Source organism: Lygodium microphyllum, chromosome 19 (assembly GCF_053477565.2).
Source record: "Lygodium microphyllum isolate KBCC chromosome 19, Lygodium_microphyllum_v1.1.10, whole genome shotgun sequence".
In the NCBI taxonomy this organism is placed as follows: domain Eukaryota; kingdom Viridiplantae; phylum Streptophyta; class Polypodiopsida; order Schizaeales; family Lygodiaceae; genus Lygodium; species Lygodium microphyllum.
This window is the reverse complement of record NC_141153.1, coordinates 48,488,571-48,511,896: the sequence shown is the minus strand read 5'-3', so window position 1 is coordinate 48,511,896 and position 23,326 is coordinate 48,488,571. Positions and strand designations below refer to the sequence as shown.

Here is a 23,326-nt window from a genome sequence, read left to right as displayed (position 1 = left end):
CCTGATCATTTTTAGGTCACAAATCTTCAATTTATTTTTCCACATTGTGATGATCCCATCTGTCTTGTTGCAGCTGTGTGCATATCACTTTTGTCCACCAGGTTTTCTTCATCCAATTTCATGTCTTTATAACATGAGCTATGGCGAATCTGAGATCCAAATAAGTAAGTACCTTATCAACTCATGCAATATGTTATTGTAATTAAAGACATCTATGGAAGGATTCTGTACAGGTGATTATGTCTGTTTGCTGCAGTGGAATACAGGCGAATGTTGCACTTAAGACTAGCTTTGCCAATGGACCGTCCGTTGCTTCGTGTAGCAAATTCACTTCCATTCTATAAATTTAAGGGTGAAGCTTTTGGGGGATCCCAAGGTATAGAAGTAACTTTTATTTGAATAAACTATTAACCATCAACATATAAGTTCTAATGCTTCAATTAGGTTCCTTTTGTTGTCTAGGCTAATGAAAAATTGTATTTGGGATTGGTTAGAACTATGTTCCTCAAGGACAATGTTGTCATACAAATCAGAACTAGGGGTCATTCAGGTGCAGAAACAAGACGGACCATTTATTTCTTGTAAAGAGGACATTGTTAGCCTTGAGCAATCCGAAGACCAAGATGGATGCTCAATGATCAAAGCAAATCATGCTCATAGAGATGAATATTTGTGCACAACTCCTTAGCTTTTGATGAATATAAAATTTATATAGGAAAAAATTTCATGAAGATTTTGTACAGCTGATTGTGTTTGATTAGGGTCAGTCCTTTGTTGAAGTCATCAGGTGCCTCCTAGAATATATTCTCCATAGTTTATAAAGATTTGATGAATAGGCTTTGAAGATTGTGCTTTGTATAAAATTTGCATATTTGTAAAGATATTGATTAGGATGTAGTAAAAGAACCATGATTGGATTGGCCTTTTGTATACTTGAAAGTTTTTGGATCTTCATGCTCCAAGGAGTTATTTTTTGCTTGCCCCTTAGTCCTACCACCTCAAGGCCTTTCTCACCCCATTTCAGCTTTCCCATCACCAATCAACTTTTCTGGACTTCAAACTGAGTTGCAGCTCATTATCTTGCCATCAACAATGAGCTATGGCTCGTGTGTAAGTTGGAGATCTATGGGGGTGTTTCATTGGTATCAAAGTAGCAGCCTCCTCTATATCATGTGCCATGGCAACATAATATTGAGAGCTCATGGGATTGTGACGGTCCATACTTTCAGCTCTACTCCACTCTTGAAAAGGGGGTCATATGGGATGCTACTAATGAGAGTAGACATGGGAGTGCATGTAGGCATTTCATTGGTATTAATGTAGCAACTTGATCTCTCTATCATGTGCTATGGTGACATGCACAAAACCATTGGAAACTCATGGAATCCTGATGGTCCATGCTTGATTGGACTACTCCACACCCGAATAGGGTGGTATGGGATGCTACTAGTAGGAGTAGACATGGGAGTGTGACGTGTGCAAGTAGATGGTGGCTTTAGTGAGGGTTTTTCTTCGTTATGTGACTCTAGGTGAGTATCATTAAGATAATGGGATTGAACAAGATTTTTACAGAGGAGGCTCTTGAACATCACAACTATAAAATTTACAAAGCAATTTTTTGCATCTCCATAGGTAGGATACAGTTATTGTTGTGAGTCATGGTAGACATTCTTCATGCAGTTTAGATGGTCTTCTCAGTTGCCATCCAATTGCTAACCTTGATCGAGAGCTAACCTTGGTTGATCTGACGAACAGTGTGAGGTTATATTAACAGCCAAGCTTGCTCTTGAACAATGTTCAATACGTTGCTGCATGTTGGAGATTTTTGAGACCTGGCATTGGATGGGGAGACTTTGCATTGCTGATCTAATAAGGAAAGCAAATGTTGTGGAAAACCCAATAGTTATAGGTTGTTGAGACTTTGCATAGCTCCATTTTAGATAGGACCATTACAGATCACTGATTCAATGTGATAACTTTCATTTGGGGTGATCACCTCCTATGGTCAAACCATCTTATGTCCACCTAATGCCCATTGAGTGGTGCATCACTGTCATTCTATTTATAGGACACCCACTCTCTCACCATCCTATTCCATGATACTGCTCTTTTTTTATACATAGGTCATAGGCCAGGCGCTTCCTCCATATTGTTTTACTCTGCATACATCTATGGTAGGTTCTGGTGGAGAGAGGGAGCCCGTGCTAGTGTCCACAGAGGTAGTGACTCACTGTTGTTTCTATATTGTCTCATGTCTTGGTATATGGATTCCATTTCTCAAAGCATCTCTTTTCTTTTAAGTTCTTTGTGTAGTGGTCTTCATCGTTTACAATGTTTCTCTTTTCTCTTCTTTTGTGTTACACAGTCTATTATAGCAGTTTTCTATTCTTCCATCACTGCATCCGCTTCGACTGGTATCAGATTTCAAGGTCGGAGTTTTCAGACATCTGTATTTGGGAACTTGGTGCTGTTTTCTGCTTTCAGAGTTCCGCCATCTTCATCTCCTGCTGATTGGACCTGTTTTGACTGCTGCAACCTGGTGACCTCCTGCTGAGCCAAGATGGCCTCTTTGGCGCCATTTCAGCCTGCACTTTACAGCCTGCAGTCTGCATTTTCTGGTCCTGGGACTCTTGCAGGGCTGGATGACCTGTTATTGACCCTTCAGTACCTGTGTTTTGCCTACGGCCATCTGTGTTTTCAGTTTGTTCTCTTTCTTCTACATAGGGTGACTCCTAGATTGCTAGGTGACGGATGGTTTACCACCAGCAAATCTGCTTTTTTGGGTCCTGACCCTTGTGCAGGGCTGGACGATTGTTTTGTGGTCTGCAAACTGTGTTTCTTGTTTTGGTTGTGTTTTGGTCTGTTTTGCCTGTGGTCTCTCTTTGTACCGTGGTCATTGTTTTCTGATCAGCTTTTGTGATTCACTGCTTAGCTTCAGAGAGGGTTCTTGTGTATTCAGTTTCGTGTTTCAATACACCACGCTTTGTCTATTGTTGATCCATTATCTATGTGCTTTTTTAACAGCTTGAACTTTTGGAACTAGTGCGAGTTTGCCTTTTCGGGACAAATCTCTCCCCCAAGATCCCTTGCCTTCATTCACCTTCTCTGTCTCTCCCTTATCATGGCTCCTCTGGCTTCTCCTACTGATGGTCAACATGCACACATTGTTACTTGTCTACGAATGTTATGTTGAAGACTTGTTGTGTTCAAGTTTAGGTTTTGATAAGGATGCTATTTCTAGGTACTCTAACTGTTTCAGTTTCAAAGAAGGGTGATGTATGATAGAAGAAGAAGTCTCAATGCTATTATTGTGGCAAGAAGAGACATCTCTAGAAGGACTATAGGACATTAGTGGCTTTGTGGAAGGAGTAGGAGTGGACAACGCAGAAGGGTTACAACTCTATCAATGAGGTCTCATCATCTAAAGGTCTAGATTTAAGCTCCTTGCATCTAGGGGCCTCCCTTCCAGCTGGCCAATATAGGTGATGTAGGTCAGTCCTCACAACTTTCCATTGCTAGAGAGGGAGTGTGAGAGCGTGGTGAGGTGGGGCAATTAGACGTCATCTATACTTCTATATATGTGCGTAAGATCTATAGAGGGGTTTCCTTGACGCATTGGCTGAATTTGAGCCTTCCTCTGCCTATATCCTAGCTGTTACTTATGAATTTTTCTTCCTTCACATCCATGAGATGGAGAAGTCTTTTTATTTGGCTGTCTTGTCTTCAGGGAGGCCTTGGCTCATTGACAATAGTGCTTTGAGTTTTATGACTCCTCGATGAGATTTGTTGCAGGATCTTCATCTATTAGAGGGTATAGTCCCAATTGGTGACATTTCATTGGTACCTATTAGTTGTGTCGGCACTTTGCCGCTATTGCCTAACCATGCATTGTGCTCTATTTTGGAAGTCCTACATGTTTGAGATTTGGGCTTTCCATTTCTCTTAGTTCGTGGCCTTACTAGACTTAATACTTGGATTGTCTTCACTAAGCAGGTTGTCTTTGTTGAGGATTCATCTACAAGAGCCATTTTAGTAATAAGTTGGCATGAGAGGGGCTTTATAGGCTTCATTTTCCTTTCATTGTACATGGTTCAAGTAGTCTTCCATAGCTGCATGTGTTTTCGATTGTGCATCATCTATCCCACAGGTTGCATTTCACCCCCCACTATCTCTTGTTGTGGTTTTCTCGTACCTTTCATTCCTTTTAAAGGGGGATGATATCAACAATGTGGTTGTGGATTCCCTAGCCCCTTGTGTTTTAGAGGTGGATTCCTAGGATTATGAGGAGCTACTTCATCAATAGACTATATTGACAGACTTCCTCAACATTGGCATTTCGTCTGTCACCCTTGGATTCATTTTGTCTTCTTTGGCCTTTAGTCACATCCAAGATCTAAGAGGGGGTGGTAGTAGTCATGTGTCTTGTATAGCCATCTCTTGCCTACGAGTCTTAGTTTGAGTTAGATGAGGAAATTAGGTGCTTTGACATTATATTTGTCTGTCATGTCATGCATTTTGATGGAGAAGCAGTGCTATTTAGATCATGCATATTTTTTTCAGCTGGTTTTAGGTATGTTCAAATTGGCTGATCCAATTTTCAGCCTTGAGCATTTTCTTTGCAGTGGCTGGAGAGTTTGTTCACACTAGTTTGATGAGGCGACTGACCGATCGAGTACGCAACAACATTTTTTCATTATTTTATTGCAGTCAACGAGCATTTTTGCATGCTCTTGGATCATGTGGGCCAGCTCTTGGAATATTTGGCTATATATAGCTTGGCTGCAATGGCTGATGGTCATTCCACTGATGTTTAGGACATTTCTCTATCTTCTAATGCAACCTTTCATCATTAGCTTGATCCAATGCCTTCATTAATACTCTGGCTGCATGTAGGGCCTAATCAGTCCACCTTTGTATTTAGATTTCATTCAGATTCAGTGCAGATTTTCTTCTTCCATTCTTTTCTTTCATTGTAGTCTCTCTCTTTCCTTCTCTTTCTATGTTCACGTTCTTCCATTGTGCACATGTAGTGGACAAGTGTATGGGCTATGTTGTGCGAATGCAGAGCAAAAGGAACTTCGAAAATGTGCAATTTCCAAAGGAACCTAGAAAGTGTGTAATTGTCTAAGGTTTAATGATTATCTGAAAGTTGCACCCAGTAAGTAGCTCATTGTTGTTAAGTAGACTTGATGCTTAAGTTTGGTCAAAGGAGCAACTCACTTATGAGTAATCAACCATTGCTTAAGTAGACCTTAATCAAATTGGAATTTTGATTAAGGATCAACCACTTTCTCATTCAAAGAGTTAACCTTGGCTATTTAGGGCCTCTTTCTCTCTTATCTGAGTAGCACAAGTTTGGAGACAATCATTTTTCTCTTCCTTTTGTAGAAATTGTAGGTTTAAGCCACTAAAAAATATTTAAATTAAAAAAAGATTTTTTTCTTTCCTCTTTTCTCCCATCTCTCTTCTTCTTCTGCTTTCATTTCAAGATTTAGTAGATTGAAGTATTTATGCATATGTTTGAACATATTAAAATTGGTTGGAGATCACCTCTAAAGGTGTTGAGGTTATTGAGCATTTGTGCATCAGTTGTGTTGCGTGAAATCATTGAAAATATAGTCATTTGTAGCTCATTTGGAGTATACTAAAGTGAGATTATAGCTCATTTGCTAAAAACACATGGGAAATTAATGTAATATATATAGTAGGGCCTAGAGCAATTGCCCTTTGGTTTTGGATATGAATTGAATGCTAGTTTACCAATGTTAGCAATATAGGTTTGAATTTACTTAATTTGATAATGAATTGGGTGTGCAAAGATTAGACAAAGCATTGAGATTGATATATGAATAAGGCTACGGCTTCATATCACAAATTAGATCATTTTGAAATCGAGATTTGCATGTATTACTTGTTTATAATCTGTAGCAATGGAGACTAGGCTTTTACCTTCAATGTTACTTTTGTAGGTCAATTGGATTGAGGATGTATATTTATATGTATTTTGATAGATACGTCATGCATTTGTTCAAAGTTGATAAGCGCAATTGAAGATATTGTGTTGGAGAGAAGTTTGGGATAATTCAAGAGCAAGGCAGTTTGGAATCATTGACATTGAGAGTGCTAGTTTATGACATGAGGTCACTTATGGTTCATGTAAACTTTGAAGAATGATAAAGAAATATTGCAAAGGGTATTGAAATTAGTCTTCAAAAATAATCTAATGAGGGTGAACATAAATAGCTTGTACACATGAAACAAATTAGCAAATAAACCAAAAGACTCAGTAAACAAGAGGTTTAGACAACACATCATAGGTCCCAAAAATTGATGCCTCTTATGATATTTCTTATCATTGCTAAAGGCTTGCACAAATCACGCGTAACATTTTTTCATAAACCAATACTCTTTGAATACCAATGATTCCCGTGTGCTTTGCTCTTAAATTATATCTTGGACTTGTCTTCAATGCGGTGTCTTTAGTTGCTTCTTTTAACCTTGATCAAATGCGTAACAAATTTGACCATTCACACTCTAATGAGTGTAATTCATATAAACATATACTATCCTCAGTCCAATTGACTTGAAAAAGTGACATTGGAGATGCAAATTGGGTTCTGTACTATTGTGCATTGCAAACAATATGTAGTACATGCAAATCTCGGTTTTAAATTGATCTATTGTACAAACCTTGGTTTTGTTCATGTATTAATTCTAGTGCTTTGTTCTAACCTTTGCATACCCAATTTACTATCAAGTTGAATGAATTTAGATGTGCACTACTACCACAGCAAATCATCATTAATTTGTGTCTCAAACTAAAGGGTAATTACTCTAATTCATGTCATATGTATTTCATTAGATTATTTTTCTAATTTTCTCATTTATTTTTCGTAAAAACTTTACCTTTATGTGCTCCAAATTAGTATATTTTCAGTGATTTTTCTTGGCACGATTGATTCAAAGTGCTCAATGACATTGTCACTTTTGATGTTGGCCTCCAACCAATAAGTATTTAAAAGTACACATGACTACTTTACCTTGCTAAATTTTAAAAATGATAGCTAATATTTGAGTCCAATTTCATGGAACATTTGCTTTGACAATTGTCTTGTGTAGCTCATATGGAATTTCTCTTTGTTCCTCTCACAAATAGAGAGATTTTTCACAATGGTGTGAGAAAATCACTTTTTTTCTCACGACGAAGTTGTGTGAAAAGTGCACAAGGTTTGAGATTTTGGAGGAGAAGAGAGGGTCTCAACTTGTTGTGCTATAATAATCTCTCCTAATGATATTTAGAGAAAACAATGCAGTAATACTTGCTCTAAATGGAGTTATATTGTTACTTGATGGAATTTCCATACCAACAGGGGAAGATTGATTGTTGTTTTAACTCTATATATATTGTCAACTCATGTCTGAAAGCTACAATTGTTGTAGCAAAGGAAAGAAAAATGGGTGTTTTCAAACTTGGGTCGTTCAAATGAGAGAGAAAGAAGCTCCGAAGAGCCAAATCAATTGTTGTAGTAAAGGAGAGAAAAATAGGTATTTCCAAACTTGGATCGTTTCAAATGAGAGAGAAAAGAACCCCAAAGAGCCAAATTAGCTTTCTAAATGAGTCCTCGATTGCTAATTTATTGAAATTTAAATTTAATTAAGAGCTAATTAATCAATGGTTGATTAATCATAAGTGAGCTACTCCTTGGATGAAACTTCAAGTGTCAAGCTTGCTTTACAACTTAACTAAGCTACCTACTGGGTAAAACCTTTTAAATGATAATTGAAGCTAAGGTTGTAGTGTTGGGTTTCACTCACACCTATGCTCATAGAGGAGTGTCAGTGATCTTCAGTAGGACACTGGGGTACTTTTTACTCTCCGTACGAGAGGTTTTTTCTCTAGATTTATTTTCTTTATTTTATGTGCCTATGTTACACAGTTTTGGGCACTTATTGTGTTTCGCACACTTCGGGTGTGTACACCCTCTTACAACCCTAAGGTTTAAGGGTTGTACTTTGTACTTGCACCTTACACTTAAGATTATTGCATTGGGTGTCGTGCTCTCACACTCTACACTATCTACTCAACTCTCAGCTGAGCTTCGATCTCTTCTTGTTCTCACAGTTGGTATCAGAGCTTAGCTTCAGCTTAGTTGACCTGAGAGCCATCGTCTCCAGCTCCTCTGCCGTTATCAACAATTCCACCATCTCTAGCAAAGCCACTAGCGAGTCTATCCCACTAGGCAGCACAATATCTGCCCAGTACGAGTTAGAGCGTTGCCCTCTGGCTAGCATCGCTAGGACCGCCAGCTAGGACTTCATAGCGCCAGTAGTGCCGCCTTTCGGCCTTCAGTGTTGCCTCTAAGCTCGCCCATTGCTTGCGCCACATAGTCCGCCGCCTGCGTGCTGTAATGAATTTACAGGCTTGCTGTCTTGTAAAACAGCAGTGATAGAAGAGGGAATATGGAGGAATTTGATAATGGAGAAGTGGGGGATGATGATGGGGATGGATAGGGCCAGTTTCTGGCTATCTGTGGGTGCTGTACATGAGTTTACAACAAAGAAAAATGATGTTGAATGAAGAAAAACGAGCTCTTATTTATAGGAGAGGGAAGAGCTAGTACAAAAGGGGAAAGTGGAGTAGCACAAGACAAGTGTCCAGCCACATGTCATGAGATGTGACAAGTGGTGGGACACTTGGAAACTTGTGTGACAAGTGTCTTGACACTTGTCTCTTCTCTATGGCCTTTCTTTTTGGGCTGAATACTGTCAAGAATAGAAACAACCAAATTTAGTAAGCACAGTCAAAGTATAAAATTTACTATTTTTAGAATGACATCCCTATTTTTTAGGACTAGCATTTTTAGGCTAATTCGAGGCTCCTAAAATTTAGGGACCCCCCAATATGGGTGTCATATGAAAGCTTTTTCCGTATACTTTGCAAAAACGGTATCGGAATCTTTATGTGACTTTCCTATGCAAAGAAATGTGCATTTCAAGCTTTCAGCCCACACATGCACATTGTACAAGCATTTCATGATCATGCCATCTTGTTGATTGTAATTGTCTGTTCTGGCGGATCTAGCCCACACTTCAAGGCATCAATCCTTTCTTTGTGCGAGTCTAACCCTGATATGCGTGAGTTCTGGTCACAGGCGCCCAATCGGGCCATATAGGTGGAAGTGTGAACTATCTTTTCTCTAACCCACCGCGTGGGTCCACCATAACCTGTGACCACTCATCGCCAGCTCCAATGCACTTTTCTTTATATCTAATTAGTGCAAAGGAAACAAATTTAATAAATCATTATATAGACAAATTAATGAAAAAGGATACAAATTCTGTTTCTATAGAGTTCTGACAGTGCTCTTCTACTAAACCATCCTCATCCTGTGCCTTTCCATTCTGTAGTCTATAAATTGCTTCTTTGACCATCTTATTGGTGAAAAATGTGCATTGTTTTGACTTGTAGACTTGCGGAGGCTGTATGGGTGCTTGTCCTTGTACATCATACAACTTTCTTCCATAGTGCAGCCAAGCATCAAGCGATGTAATCTATATAGGGGGTTTCCTTTCGTGAAACATTCTCCATGTCCTTTTGCTGTCCCACCCCAAGAATAGTTGATATATTTTTTTAAATCTCAAGCTTTGCTAAGTAAATACATTTCTTCTTTTGTACAATGCATCTAAAAAGTGTCCTTGCTTGGCAGTGTGTCCAAATGCCTAAAGCAATCTCCTTCTGTACAAGGCATCTGAAAAGTGTTCTTGCTTGGTGGTGTGTCCGAATGCCTAAAGCAATCTCGTTTTGTAGCTATGTGCGAGTGTCTCTGCATTCATCATCATACTAGCCATTTTGGGGGGCTGTAGAGCGTGAAGGTTTGCCTGATGATACGGTGTATAGGAATGTATACATAGTTGAAGTATGCAAAGCTTCCACCAAGTCTCTTGTGCATTCTTCTAATGACTTGTCACAATCTAGCATGCGTATCTTGTGTTACGCATAGAGCAACTATATATATGTGAGGTCTCCTTTGCAAAGTGGTATCTGGGGTGTCGCGGGGCTGTCATGAGGACATGTAATTTTGAAACCTCACTTAATATGTGGATTAGTTTTTAATCACATGGTTAAGTAAACGTTAGAGTAAATTTACGAGCTCGGGATCGGAGGAAATTACGAGATGTCAAAGGCAAAAGTTGTTATAAGTTATGCCACATAGGTACTTGGTGGTATCTGGTGCTAGTTGTTGGCCTAGGTCATTCATTTGGCCATAAGTGTCAGTTGGTGACACTAGAGAAGTGGCGTTTAATGGTACCTTCTAATGCCAATTTGATAGTCAAAGATGGTGTAGAGACACTCAGGGGGTTAGTTTACCTGGCAGTCCACCCTTGTCATTAATTTTACATTATGATATTAATCATATTCTATTGATTATAGAAAAAAAAAGTTGAATTGATATCTATAAAAACACAGTACTGTCGTGCCTGTAGCGCATAGTAGTAAAAAAAAAAGATATAACATATTCATAATATAAAAAATATATATAAAGACGGGTTGGGGGAACAAAATAATAAACCGAATCTAATCTTGGAATCTAATTTTGCCAAGAAGTTGCCTAGCCGATTTAATTATTGGCCAATCAGATTATTTATTCACGGCACTGATTAGATTAATTTTCAGTATTCAAAGACTAAAAATTAATATTTAGTTATAGATAATGCTGGAAAAACATTTGGGAAGGTTGCCACTTGTGAAAAATGCCTATGCAAGACTGAAAAATATCTTTAGAGGCAAGAAAGAGGCATTTTAGTGTATTCAACTTGCAAGAGAGAGAGAGAGAGGAGATGCTGCTGGTCTGATTTGCAGCCATTGGAGGACCTTCTGAGGTAGCCAGGGGCAGGAGAAGACCAATCAATAGCAGGTGACAGCATCTATAGACTGTTGAGACATGGCAATAGCAGTAAATGACTAATTTTCTTCAATTCTTTGCATCTACAAGCTATTGAGTCAGGGCAGCAGTAAATGACAGATTTTCTTCAGTTTTTCGCGAAGAAAGTCTGAATTTTCTCTCTTCTCAGCATTCTCTCTCATCTCCCAGCCTTTCTACAGCCTTGCCCTAAAGATTAGGCATTGAGATCACCAGGGTCTGAGAAATTTTAGATTTCTTTGCTGTAAACCCTAATTTGCAGCAGAAATTAGGGTTTAGCAACAGCCTTGGGAAGTATGTCAGAAATTGGAAGCTCCAAGACTTGGATTCAATACGGCTGAAGCTGTTTTTAGTCGAATTCAAGTGGAGGGACCAGCAAATCAAAGAATTTGGGGCATTTTCCATCTCCATCAAAGCGGATGAAGGCCAATTTACTACCCGAATCAAGGGGCAAATCAGATTGAAGACTTGCTGGTCATTTTGGACAGCAAGGGGAGTTGGAATACCGAAAGGGATTAGGAGAATCCCATTGTACATCTTCTTCTTCTTCAATTAAGTTAAATAAATATTGAAAGGGGCACCAGTTTTGGGGTAAAAAAGGTGTCCATTGGCCAAGATTGTTAGTTAATTTGCATTTCTCGGTTTTGTAATAAATGTTAGTATGGTAATTAAGTTGTAATTAGGGAATTACCACCCATCCACGGAAGGAAGGCTGGTTTTAGGGGGTACGATAATGTATCTCTTATACATCCAGAGTAGACATAGAAGGTTAAGATGGTATGGTTAGCTGCTATTCCAATCGAGCGCCCTGAGAGTTGAAAGTTTCTAATGTTTGGTATCAATGTTGGTGAACCCATCAAGTAATCCACTGTACTTGCTCCTCGCTTGTGGTTTTAACATGTCAAAGTGTTTGATCTTAGCTAGCATGAAGAGGCCATTGAAAATGGCTAGTCCACGTGTACTGCCCAAAGCTAGTAAGTGTGTTCCATAGGTGTTCATTTCTGTATCTAGGGACATCTTGTGTAGACCCACCTCGTCTATATCAATCTCCTTAAACATGACATCATCTTGTATATAAAAGTCACTTTGCCTAGCCCTAGTTCGCACATTGAAGTCCCTACTAATAGCACATCCCCCAAGCTGGCATATTTCATGATATCTTTGTACAATACATCAAATGGTGATCCATCTTGTGGAGCATATCCTGAATTTACAGGGGGAAAATAGTATATAGCAATGAAAATATCATGTGGTCTTTTTGTGTGTATCCTAGCCCACATGTATCGTGTATCTTTGTCCTTTTGTGTCACTTGCACTACATCTCTGGGGTCTTCATGAAAGAGTATGGCTTGTTAACAGTCATGTTTGACATGCCTTGTTATCTCTTGCATGTGAGCGTTAGTTTGAGTCAGGCGAGGACTTTAGGAGCTCTGACCCGTCTATCACTTGTTTTGATGGAGGAGGTAGCTCATCTAGAGCACTCAGTTTATTGCATTTCAATGTATTTTCTCCTCAAGTCCGGATCTTATGTGCATTTCTCGGGGCTGTTTTTGCATTCTTCAGCTTCGTTACCTGTTGGACATTGTCCATCCTTTTCGAGATTTTTTTGAGCATTTTTGGCATTTTTACCAGTATTAAATGATGGTTGGACCAGCATTAAATGCTGATTGGCCATATTTTTGGCTCCAGATTTCAGGTCGACCAGTTTTTGGGATTTTTGGCTATTTATAGCCATTTCTCACTTAGCAGTCATGTATATCATCATCTTTCCTCCTTCCTTGGCGGGTGCACACTTTGACTCCGTCATCTTCCTTCGTCTTCGGTGCTGTTGTCATCATTAGCGTGATGTGGTGCTCTCACTGACTGTGTGGGTTGCATGTAGGGACTGATTAGTCCTCTTGTATTCAACATTTGTTCCTTGTTCAATGCAGGTTTCTTTTCTTCTTTTCTTGCATATTGTCTCTTTCTCTTCCACATGGCTATATCCATATTTCAAAAACTATCCTCAAAATATCCAACATCTAGGTGAAATGCTTCATTATAGTTCCATACGGATATCGTGAGTGTCTCATAGGCCGTGCATCGTCATTGTGGCCAGCATCCTGTAGTAATCACCCTGCTGTCCCTAGACACTGCATATTTTCCTTACTTTTGTGCCTCCAAAATCCTAGGCATGCTTGTCCTTCTATGTTCCAGTTGGGCAATTGCCAAATCCTCATCGAGGTATATCTTTCCGCTTTTTAGAGCCCCTCGTTTTGTAGGAAAGCTCTCTTCTTTTCCAAACTCTCAAATTTCAGCACGAGGATATGCCCACTCTTGTTTGTTGGGTCTCCCACATGGCATGCATCTAAGATGGGTGTTTCCTTTACTGCCATTTTGTCACCTAGAGCAATTGCATCTTCTTGTGGGATTCCTTTCTCAGCCCATCCTACCACACGGATTTGGAGTGCCCGACTCTTCCGTCTTGCTTCTTCTTCTATGGTTGCATTTATCAATTCCATGTCCCCCTTTGTTCTTTTTTGCTACCTCAATCCATTCAGCATTTTCCTTAATGACATGTTCCACTGTTTCCATTTTCTTCCTTGCTTCTTCAGCTACATCTACCCATGTGTGCATGTCTTTCTTGAGGTATTCTATCTCTTTTTCTAGTTTTGGTGTATCCTATGATGGCCTTTGTACATCAAGTTTCTCTTTATATGCTGCTAGGTCTTTCTTATATGCATCTAACTTTGATTTAAGTTGAGTGATTTCTTCGTCTTTGATGATTATGCAAGCATTAGTATATTTCTTCCAACTTTCCATTTCCGTTCTCCAACTTGTATCTAGTTTTATAAAGTTGTCCGTCATTTCAGCCTGTAATTCTGCCTTTATTTCATTGTATTTATCGTGTTCCCACTCACTAATGCATGTTTGCCTATGAATCTTCATTTCTTGCTGTGTTTTGTCATACATTGATGCAAAATTCTCTTTAATTTCAGCCTGTATGAAGGATTTCATGTCTTCCATGTTTCCCATGTGTATTGTTTTCAATTATTTCGCAACCTTGTATCTTTTAATGCTTGTTGGTGTGGGCGCATCTTGTATGCGTCTTCGGTAAAGTTTTTTGGGGAGGGGGGGGGGGGGGGTGTTTGGAAGGTTTGTTCTTTATTCGGGGTAACACCCTGTTTTCTTGGGGATGTTGGTTCACCCATGTTTGCCACAACAGATCTTGTCTCAATGTGTGCACTTTTGCATTTACTAGACTAGTATATTTTACTCTATGAGTGTCTTGTCAGATGCAAGTTGTCACTGCAAAATCTACAAGCATTTGGTCACTTAGGAAGAGTGTTTTGTCATTGTCTGTGTATTTGTCACTGTATCAAGCAATCAATGTTGTCTCAGAGCATTTTGTCACTATCTCAGAGAATTTCATCACTGTCTTCGCATTTTCATCACCACACATAAAAGAGCATTTCATCAATCTCTTTGCATTTCGTCACTATTTCAAAGCATTTCGTCAGTCTCTCTGCATTTCGTCATTGTCTCAGAGCATTTCGTCACCACACACAAAATTGTCTCTTTCTCTGCATTTTTTCACTCTCTCTTTGCAATTTGTCATTGTTTCAGGTGGCGACAAGAAATCATGAGACGTTGTGGGAAGAAGTCACGCTATTGCAGATTGACATGACAACACAGTAGACCATCTGCTGCAGATTGAAGTCATGATCAGTGGCGCATCTGCTAGATCATCTCTTCAGTCCGAATCTCTCGCACTGTCAATCTCTTTGCATTTCGTCTTTTGTCGCCATACCATTTTGTCTCTCACACACACACACACACACGCACACAGCTCTTGTAAGTACACAACAAGCTGAATAGATTGATGTTATAGTTGTTGATGAAAGTGCAATGGTTAGGCCCTCATTATATAGGCCTAGGGTTTCCCAAACCTTCAACCTTATAAATGTTGGGAGTCATAAAAGGTGTTCACACCTTCGACACACACTTAACACACCTTAGGGATCTTTACACACGGAGGGGGCATGTATAAAACTAACAAACCTCCCTTCGGGTCATGTGTGGTTGAACACGTGATATGAAACACACAAAGAAATGAAAACAGGAAGGTCTTACCTCACAGAGGCAGTGTCTAGTCCCATGCAATGATTATTCAAAAGGAGATACATAAGTCAGAGAGGTGGAACGTGAGGATGATCGTAACATGGTCTATTGAGAAGCTTAGGGACTAGAAGTAAGATATGGTTTAAAGATGTGTGTGCATGGCTCAGAGGCTAATCAAAAGCCAGTGTGGCTCACATACATTGGGCACATGACTAAAGGTCAAATACATGGTATGGTTTTCGAGATCAACTCAGAGGGCAAGTTGGATAGATTGATGTGATAGTTGTTGATGAAAGTACAATGGTTAGGGCCTCATTATATAGGCCTGGGGTTTTTCCCAAACCTTTGATCTTGGGTGTAAAATGTGTTCACACCTTTGATATGTGCACGCGCGCGTGTATACACACCCACACACACCCACCCACCTAAGGTGTATTTACACATAGAGGGACATGTATAAAACTGTGACATTAATGTGACATTAAAAGTGATATTTAATTTAACATTAAGGTCACAAATATTGAATGTGACATTAAAGTGACATTTAATGTGACATTAAGGTAAATCTAGGGGAACACGCACGAGGATGACCGTCCGGGCTCTTGGGCGCCCGAACGGGGTTAAGGGGAGCCTAGAGAGTAAGAGAGTCCAAGAATAGTAGGACTCACCAAAAGTGGACGGCTGGCAGAGGAGACGGGGAGAGAGGTGCCAGCACTTATCTAGGCATGGTTGGGAGGAGAAACGGATCACTCGTGCTCACGGAGGAGAACTATTTTCTCTTCTCGCTTCATCGTTGTCTGTCTTGTCCTGAGTCATCCTACATTGGTATCAGAGCCGACAGGTAGTGTCGTGTGGACTTGTGGAGCTCTTCATCGATGGTCTCGTGGTTTGTTTCAGTTGACGAGTTGCCAGCCAGGATGCCAGTCGCGTGAGGCTCGCCCGCCAGCGTTTCAGTCGACGGGTTTTGTTGTTTTTCGTCGATCTGTCACGAATCCGTGAGGTCGCTGGTCAAAGGTGTTGGGCGACATGTCACGTAAAGTTTGAGGTGATGTGTATCAATGTCACGTCACTTATCGAGGGGGCAGCTACCTTTTCACGCCTGTCCGTGAACGCCGTAGGCTGATCGTGGGCCACCGAATCCTGGTCACGCTTGTCCGTGAACGCCCCTCCATGAACACACCAACGAAACACGCATTCTTCTCCTTTTCACGGGCTGAAGTTGAAGTTATTTTTTGATACGTGTTTGATCAGTCGACTGCGTGTTCGGAATTCTTCTTTTCAGCCTCGAGTGCATTTACATCACAAGTACAAGCTCAGCAGAGACCAAATTCAGGAAAGGGGCATTGATGGCCTGCGTGATTATTAAAGAAAGGGGCTGAATACTAGTCGTTTCTGCAAAGAAGCTTCATTTCTTGCGTAACCGACTTTGTTCGGGCGATAAAATTTGTTCCTTACTCTTTGGGTTTCTTTCCAAACCATCAACAACTGCCTGCCATTAAAATCAGGGAAGTACTTTACTTTGTATGCAAATTTCTTATCTTTGCTTTCCAATTCCAGTGTATTAATGGCAGAAAAAGAGAAAGAGAGAGTAATGGAAGGTTCTAGTTCTGGGGACCATCCTGTGGTAGATCCCCAGGAACCAGAAATGCAAGAAGAACAGTGGGAAGAATTTTTTGCTACACGAGAGCAATTTGATGATCTTACTGCTCGTATGCAAGCTCAGGGGGCTCAAATGGAATTTTTAACCCAAACACTCACTGAAATAAAATCTCAATTAACTTTATTGTTAGAAAGAGATAAAAATAAAATAGAAACCTCCAATGTCCCATCTTCATCGAAAGATTTAGATGTGACTATGCGAGATCCTAAGGAACCCCACCATAAATTGAGGGATAATCCAGTTTTAAAGGATATAAAACCACCTCAATTTCACGGGGAGGAAAAAGATAGGAATAAAGATACAATCTTTAATTTCCTCCAAAAATGGGAAGATTTACATAAACTAAAAAATACCCCACCACATCTCCAAGCACTGGAGGCTAGTTTAACTTTGGGGCCCAAAGCATATAAGTGGTGGCAAACTTTAAAGGAGGCAAATAAAATACTTGAAACTTGGGCTCAATTTGAATCTGTCTTTTTGAAAGAATTCCTTCCTGAAAATGAAATGGAAAGAAATTGGGAAGATTGGGATTATGTCCGACAAAAGGGAAGACCCCTGCTGACATATCTGGAGGAATATCGTGAGATAATCCTCAAATTGGAAGGAATAGATGAATTCCAAAAAACAAGAGGATTCATTAGGGGACTAGATAAAGCCTGTAAAAAGGAAGTAAAAAGGAGTTTACCTAAGACGCTGGAAGAGGCAATTAAATTTGCATTAATTCATGAAGATAGTATGCGTCCAGGTACACTCACTAGTCTCACTGATACGGAGCCCAAGTCTAAGGAATTGGAAACCTCAAAATTTGTGGGCAAATTTAAAAGGAAAATGCCATTCTTTAAGGGTAAAAAACAACCTTTTGAAAAGAAACCATACATGAGGCCAAAGTTAAGTCCTGATGACTTTGATAAGGCAAAAAAAGAAAAGTTGTGTTTCAATTGCCTATCCCCTAACCATGCTGCTTGGAATTGCCCTCAAAAGAAAAAGAGGGAAGACAAAGGAAAGGATAAGGACAAGGGCAAGGGAAAAGAAAAACAAATCCATGTAGTGCAGACCTTAGAATTAAAGGGCCATGAAAAGTACAAATCTTTAGAGGTCTTGCACATGGATGTACAACATAAGTGTTGTATGTCAACTTCTATGTGGCAGCCTACTTTTGGGCCACATGATTTACTTAGAGTACATGGATTGATAGCTGGAAAGAGGGTTAGAGTCATGATTGATGACTCTGCCACACATAATTTTATAAATTATGCACTTGTCAAAAAATTGAAACTTCCCCAACAAAAGAGTAGGCATCAATATGTTGTTCGTATGATGCAAGGCCAAGACAATAAAATATGGGATACAATGGTATCCAATTTGGAAATTGAGATTCAAGGATATAAAGATAAACTTGATTTCCAAATTATGAACATGGAAAGAGCTGATATTGCTCTAGGGAGGGAGTGGCTATGGGGATTGAAACCATCCTTAAAACGTAGTTATCACCATAATACACTGAAATTTGAAAGGGATGGTAAGACTTTTGTCATTCAAGGTGAATATGAAGTATCTAATAATCCTTTGCTGTGTTCTACTGAAGTTCAGAAGCTGATAAAGAAGGAAGTTTGTGAGGTATATATGTTATGGTCTCTTCCTGTACAGAACACTTTTACTTTTTGTAATATAAAGCAACAATTTTCTTATGTTTGTGAGTTGAATGTTAATAATGAATTAAGTAGTTTGTTAGATGATTTTAAAGATGTGTTTCCTTCTGATTTACCAAGTGGCCTTCCACCAGATAGGGGTGATATAAATCACCCAATTGACATAAATAAGGATACACACCCTATTTCTAAACCACCGTATAGGTTAAGTGAAACACAACATCAAGAAGTTGAAAGACAAATTAAGGATTACCTGGATAAAGGGTTTATTCAACCCAGTAATTCACCTTGGGCTTCACCAATTTTATTGGTAAAGAAAAAAGACGGTTCTATGCGACTTTGTGTTGACTATAGAGCACTTAATAAAATAACGGTGAAGAATAAATTTCCTATGCCCAGAATGGAAGATCTTTTTGATCAATTGCAAGGGGCAAAATTCTTCACAAAGATAGATTTAAGATCAGGTTATCACCAAGTAAGAATTAAGGCACAAGATGTTCCTAAGACAGCATTTCGTACTAGATACGGGCATTATGATTTTTTGGTGATGCCTTTTGGCCTCGCTAATGCACGAGCTACCTTTATGAAGCTGATGAATAGTGTTTTATGGCCCTATCTAGAACATTTTGTAGTAGTCTTCTTGGATGATATCTTGATCTTTAGTAAATCAAGAGAAGAACATTTGGAACACTTACAATTAGTATTCCAACTGTTAAGAACACATTCCCTTTATGCAAAGAAAACTAAATGTGAATTCTTTGTACAAGAGGTCAAATATTTGGGGAATATTATCTCGAAAGAGGGAATCAACATGGATCCAGAAAAAGTAAGGACAATTATTGAATGGCCACCTCCAAGGAACCTGGAAGAGCTGCAGATCTTCCTAGGTTTATCTGGATTTTATCGTAGATTCATTCGAGATTATACCAAAATAGCTGTTTCAATGACAAACCAACTTAAAGGGAAAGGAAAAAGTTTTAATTGGGGAATAGACCAAAATTACTTAAGGTAGTTATTGCTACAGCTCCAGTATTATTAATAGTGGATCCCAATAAACCATTTGTGGTTGAAGCTGATGCCAGTGATAAGGCAATAGGCGCGGTCTAATTACAAGAAGGTCGACCAGTTGCTTTTGAAAGCAAGAAATTAGACCGTGCAAAACAGAATTATTCTGTTTATGAGAGGGAGCTGTATGCAATAGTACATGCAATGAAGAAATGGAGGCACTATCTGTAAGGTGCCAAACTTTTGATTTTATCGGATCATGAAAGCATTAAGTGGCTTAATGATCAACCGGATTTACACGGGCGTAAAGCCAGATGGGCCGAACTCCTCCAAGAGTTCGACTATGAGATAAGATATAGAAAAGGAAAGTATAATATAGTAGCTGATGCACTCAGTAGAATGCCCATCATTAATGAATTGAGTTTTACTCAGTTCACTTCCAACTTGCTTGAATCTTTAAAAGGGAAATGCCAGCTTGATCCGGCATATTCCAACATATGGGAAGCAATAAAAAATGGGGATCCAAATGAAAGTGCTTCTACTGAGGAAGGAATATCTGAGGATGTTCAACAAGGAAATGGAGCATCAGGGGTTGCTCAAACTCGATTCAAGTGGAAGAATTTTACCATTGATAATGGTTATTTACTCTACAAGGGTAGGGTATGTGTCCTGAAAGATACAGAAATAAGGCGCCAGATACTCTTTGAGTGTCATGATACCCCTAGCGCGGGACATCCAGGAGTTAATAAGACTTATAGTCTTATTAAACGGCAGTTCTATTGGCCTGGAATGAATAAGGACGTCCTTGACTATGTGGTCAAATGTAATAAATGCCAAGTTAATAAAGCTGAAAGATTGAAAATGGGAGGACTTCTCCATCCACTAGAAATTCCTTCGGGAAAATGGGAGAGTATCTCCATGGACTTTATTGTTGCTTTACCTAGAACACAGAGGGGGCACGACTCTGTGTGGGTGATTGTGGATAGGTTAACCAAAATGGCTAGGTTCATTCCAACTTCAACTGATGTTAAAACACCAGAATTGGCTAGATTGTTCGTAGAGAACATATACCGATTGTATGGCCTTCCGGCAAATATAGTTTCTGATTGGGATAGAAAATTTGATAGCCATTTTTGGCGTGCGGTATTTAGGAAATTGGATACTAAACTTAGCATGAGTACGGCGGATCATCCGCAAACAGATGGGCAAACTGAAAGGGTTAACCAAATTCTTGAAGATATGCTTAGGGCATATGTAAGTAAAAGGCAAACTAATTGGGAAGAGTATTTACCGATAGCAGAGTTTGCATATAATAGTGCCAAGCACTCTTCCACTGGATATAGTCCATTTATGTTAATGTATGGGTTTCAGCCCAGAGCTCCTTTTGCAGTAGGACTGCATAAGGAAAAGGTTCACGCAGCTAAAGACTTTTTGGAGGATATGAATAGTATGTTAAAATTTGCTCAAGAAAATATTAAAAAGGCTCAAAATCGATCTAGAGCATATGCAGATCCTCACCGAAGAGACATCTCCTTTGAAGAAGGAGAATTGGTCTATCTTAAGGTGCTTGAACAAACTAAAACTATGAAAAAGGGACAATGTCCAAAGCTTTCACCAAGGTATTGTGGTCCTTTCATAATACTTAAAAAGGTGGGAGAATTGGCTTACAAGCTCCAACTACTTGCTGGTAGTAAAATACATCCAGTTTTTCATGTAAGTAAATTAAGGTAGTAAAATACATCCAGTTTTTCATCTAATCTTAAATGATGATATTGAAGAGCTATTCAATGACCAATCTAATCCACATGAACCAGAAAGAATATTAAATGTTCGTAATAGACGAACAAGGAATACTATTTATCAAGAATGTTTGGTTAAGTGGAAAGATTGTTCAGAAGAAAGCTCAACATGGGAGCGAGTAAGTACTTTAAAGAAAAGGTTTCCCGATTTACAGTTAGACCTTCCAAGTATCGTTTTCGAGGACGAAACCGATTCTTAAGGGGAAGGAAATGTGACATTAAAAGTGATATTTAATGTAACATTAAGGTCACAAATATTGAATGTGATATTAAAGTGACATTTAATGTGACATTAAGGTAAATCTAGGGGAACACGCACGAGGATGACCGTCCGGGCTCTTGGGCGCCCGAACGGGGTTAAGGGGAGCCTAGAGAGTAAGAGAGTCCAAGAATAGTAGGACTCACCAAAAGTGGACGGTTGGCAGAGGAAACGGGAAGAGAGGTGCCAGCACTTATCTAGGCGTGGTTGGGAGGAGAAACGGATCACTCGTGCTCACGGAGGAGAACTATTTTCTCTTCTGGCTTCATCGTTGTCTGTCTTGTCCTGAGTCATCCTACAAAAACTAACACACGCATCTTGAGGAAGCTGTCAAAACCCTAATTTTTGCTTTGTAAATTAGGGTTTACAGCAAAGATTGACTGAAATCTTTTCCTTTGATAACTCAAATGACTGGATTTTGTTGAGATAACTTAAGAGATGGCTGTAGGATGAGAGAGAATGTTACAGAGAGAAATTTTCAGAGTTTCATTTGCAAGAAAGGCTGAGAAATTGCTGCTGCTCTGTTCAAACAGCCATGGAAGCTGTCATCTACAGCTTGGGAATACCAGAAAGGCCGTTGCCCCCTCCTATATGTTGTTGCTTGCACTAGAAGGACCTTGTGTTGTTGTCACCTGTATCTGGAGGGCTCCAAATTGTTGTCAGCTGTTGTAGGATTGGTCTTTGGTGGCTACAAATTACATCAATAGCATCTCCTTGCTCTCGAATAGCCTCCTTCTCTCTCACAATGGTTGGAATAGACTTCCACCAGCCGGCAACAAGGTTTTCCCCACTTGCATGGGCAAGTTTTACCAAGTGGCAACCTTCTAATCCCATTTTGCAGCATTATTCAATTTATTAAATTAATTTAGATAATAGCAATTTTGAAAATTAATTTAATAATTAGTCTAGTGCCTAGAAAAATAATTCCACTAGCCAATAATTAAATTGGCTAGGCCAATTTGTTTTCCAAGTATGCTTGAGTAGTTATTAGCTCTTAGACCATTGCTAATTTATTAATAAATGCTTAGTCTTTAATGTTACCATTGTAGTGCTTTCATGTGGGAGACAAGTCAAATGCATTAGTTGAAATCAAAGGTACCATGATTGACAATCCTCATGGCACCCTTCATGGGTAAATATTGATAGAAAGCTAGCTCGTCGCTCTAGCGTGGGCTTATTTAGATTAGCATGACCAATATGATTGCTATGTTCTATAGACTTCATGCTTTAGTGGCTTATTATGATTTTTTGATGAAGAACTTACAACATTATGACTGACGTGATTCATATTTAAAAAAATTTGAAGGTGACTATTGGTTTATCTTCCTCCATTGTTGGGTACATCCCATTTTTGAGGCCATGAGCTTTTTATGGTCAGATCATTTTATGTTTGCAGCTCACCGACTCATGTTCCTCAAATGGCGTTTCACTTTTGCCCTATTTATGGGACATCCACTCTCACATTTATCATTCACTATTCCATCATTCACACATTGTACATGTGATTCATTCATTGTATACAGGTAATTTGTGTTTCTTCCTATCTTCTCTGTGTTTCTTTCTTCTTTTGTGCACATGCCTTCTTCTAGCACAAGTTTCCTCTTTATGAGGGGGTGTGTTGTGGGAGAGCCATTACCTAGACTTATGCACAAAGGATTCGTGGGCACAAACCTTACTTAGGGAACCTTGGATGCTAGTAAGGGCAGATCTTGTTAGAGAAAATATTGTGAGCATGGGAATGGAGGGCACCTGTCTTGTTCACAATTGGATCCATTGGAAGGATATCATAACTGATTGGGATCGAATGTGAGGAGGTATGGGGCAGTAAGCTGCATAATAGTGTCACAACTCTATAGAAACAGAATTTGTATCCTTTTTTCATTAATTTGTCTATATAATGATTTATTAAATTTGTTTACTTTGCACTACCA

At 39.3% G+C, this 23,326-nt stretch overlaps 1 protein-coding gene across 4 annotated transcripts in view; it reads left to right on the top strand.

The window, feature by feature from the left end:
* The window catches only part of LOC148019841 (Peptidase C78, ubiquitin fold modifier-specific peptidase 1/ 2), a 117,596-nt gene that overhangs the window by 37,805 nt on the left and 56,465 nt on the right, over positions 1–23,326 (top strand). For all 4 annotated transcript variants that reach the window (XR_015694880.1, XM_087700039.1, XM_087700040.1 and 1 more), the window contains 2 exons: positions 74–164; positions 257–376. Coding sequence is in view for 3 of the 4 variants with exons in the window: in XM_087700039.1 (XP_087556165.1) it covers positions 74–164; positions 257–376 (211 nt within the window). In the remaining variant the exon portion in view is untranslated. The remainder of the gene's footprint in view (positions 1–73; positions 165–256; positions 377–23,326) is intronic.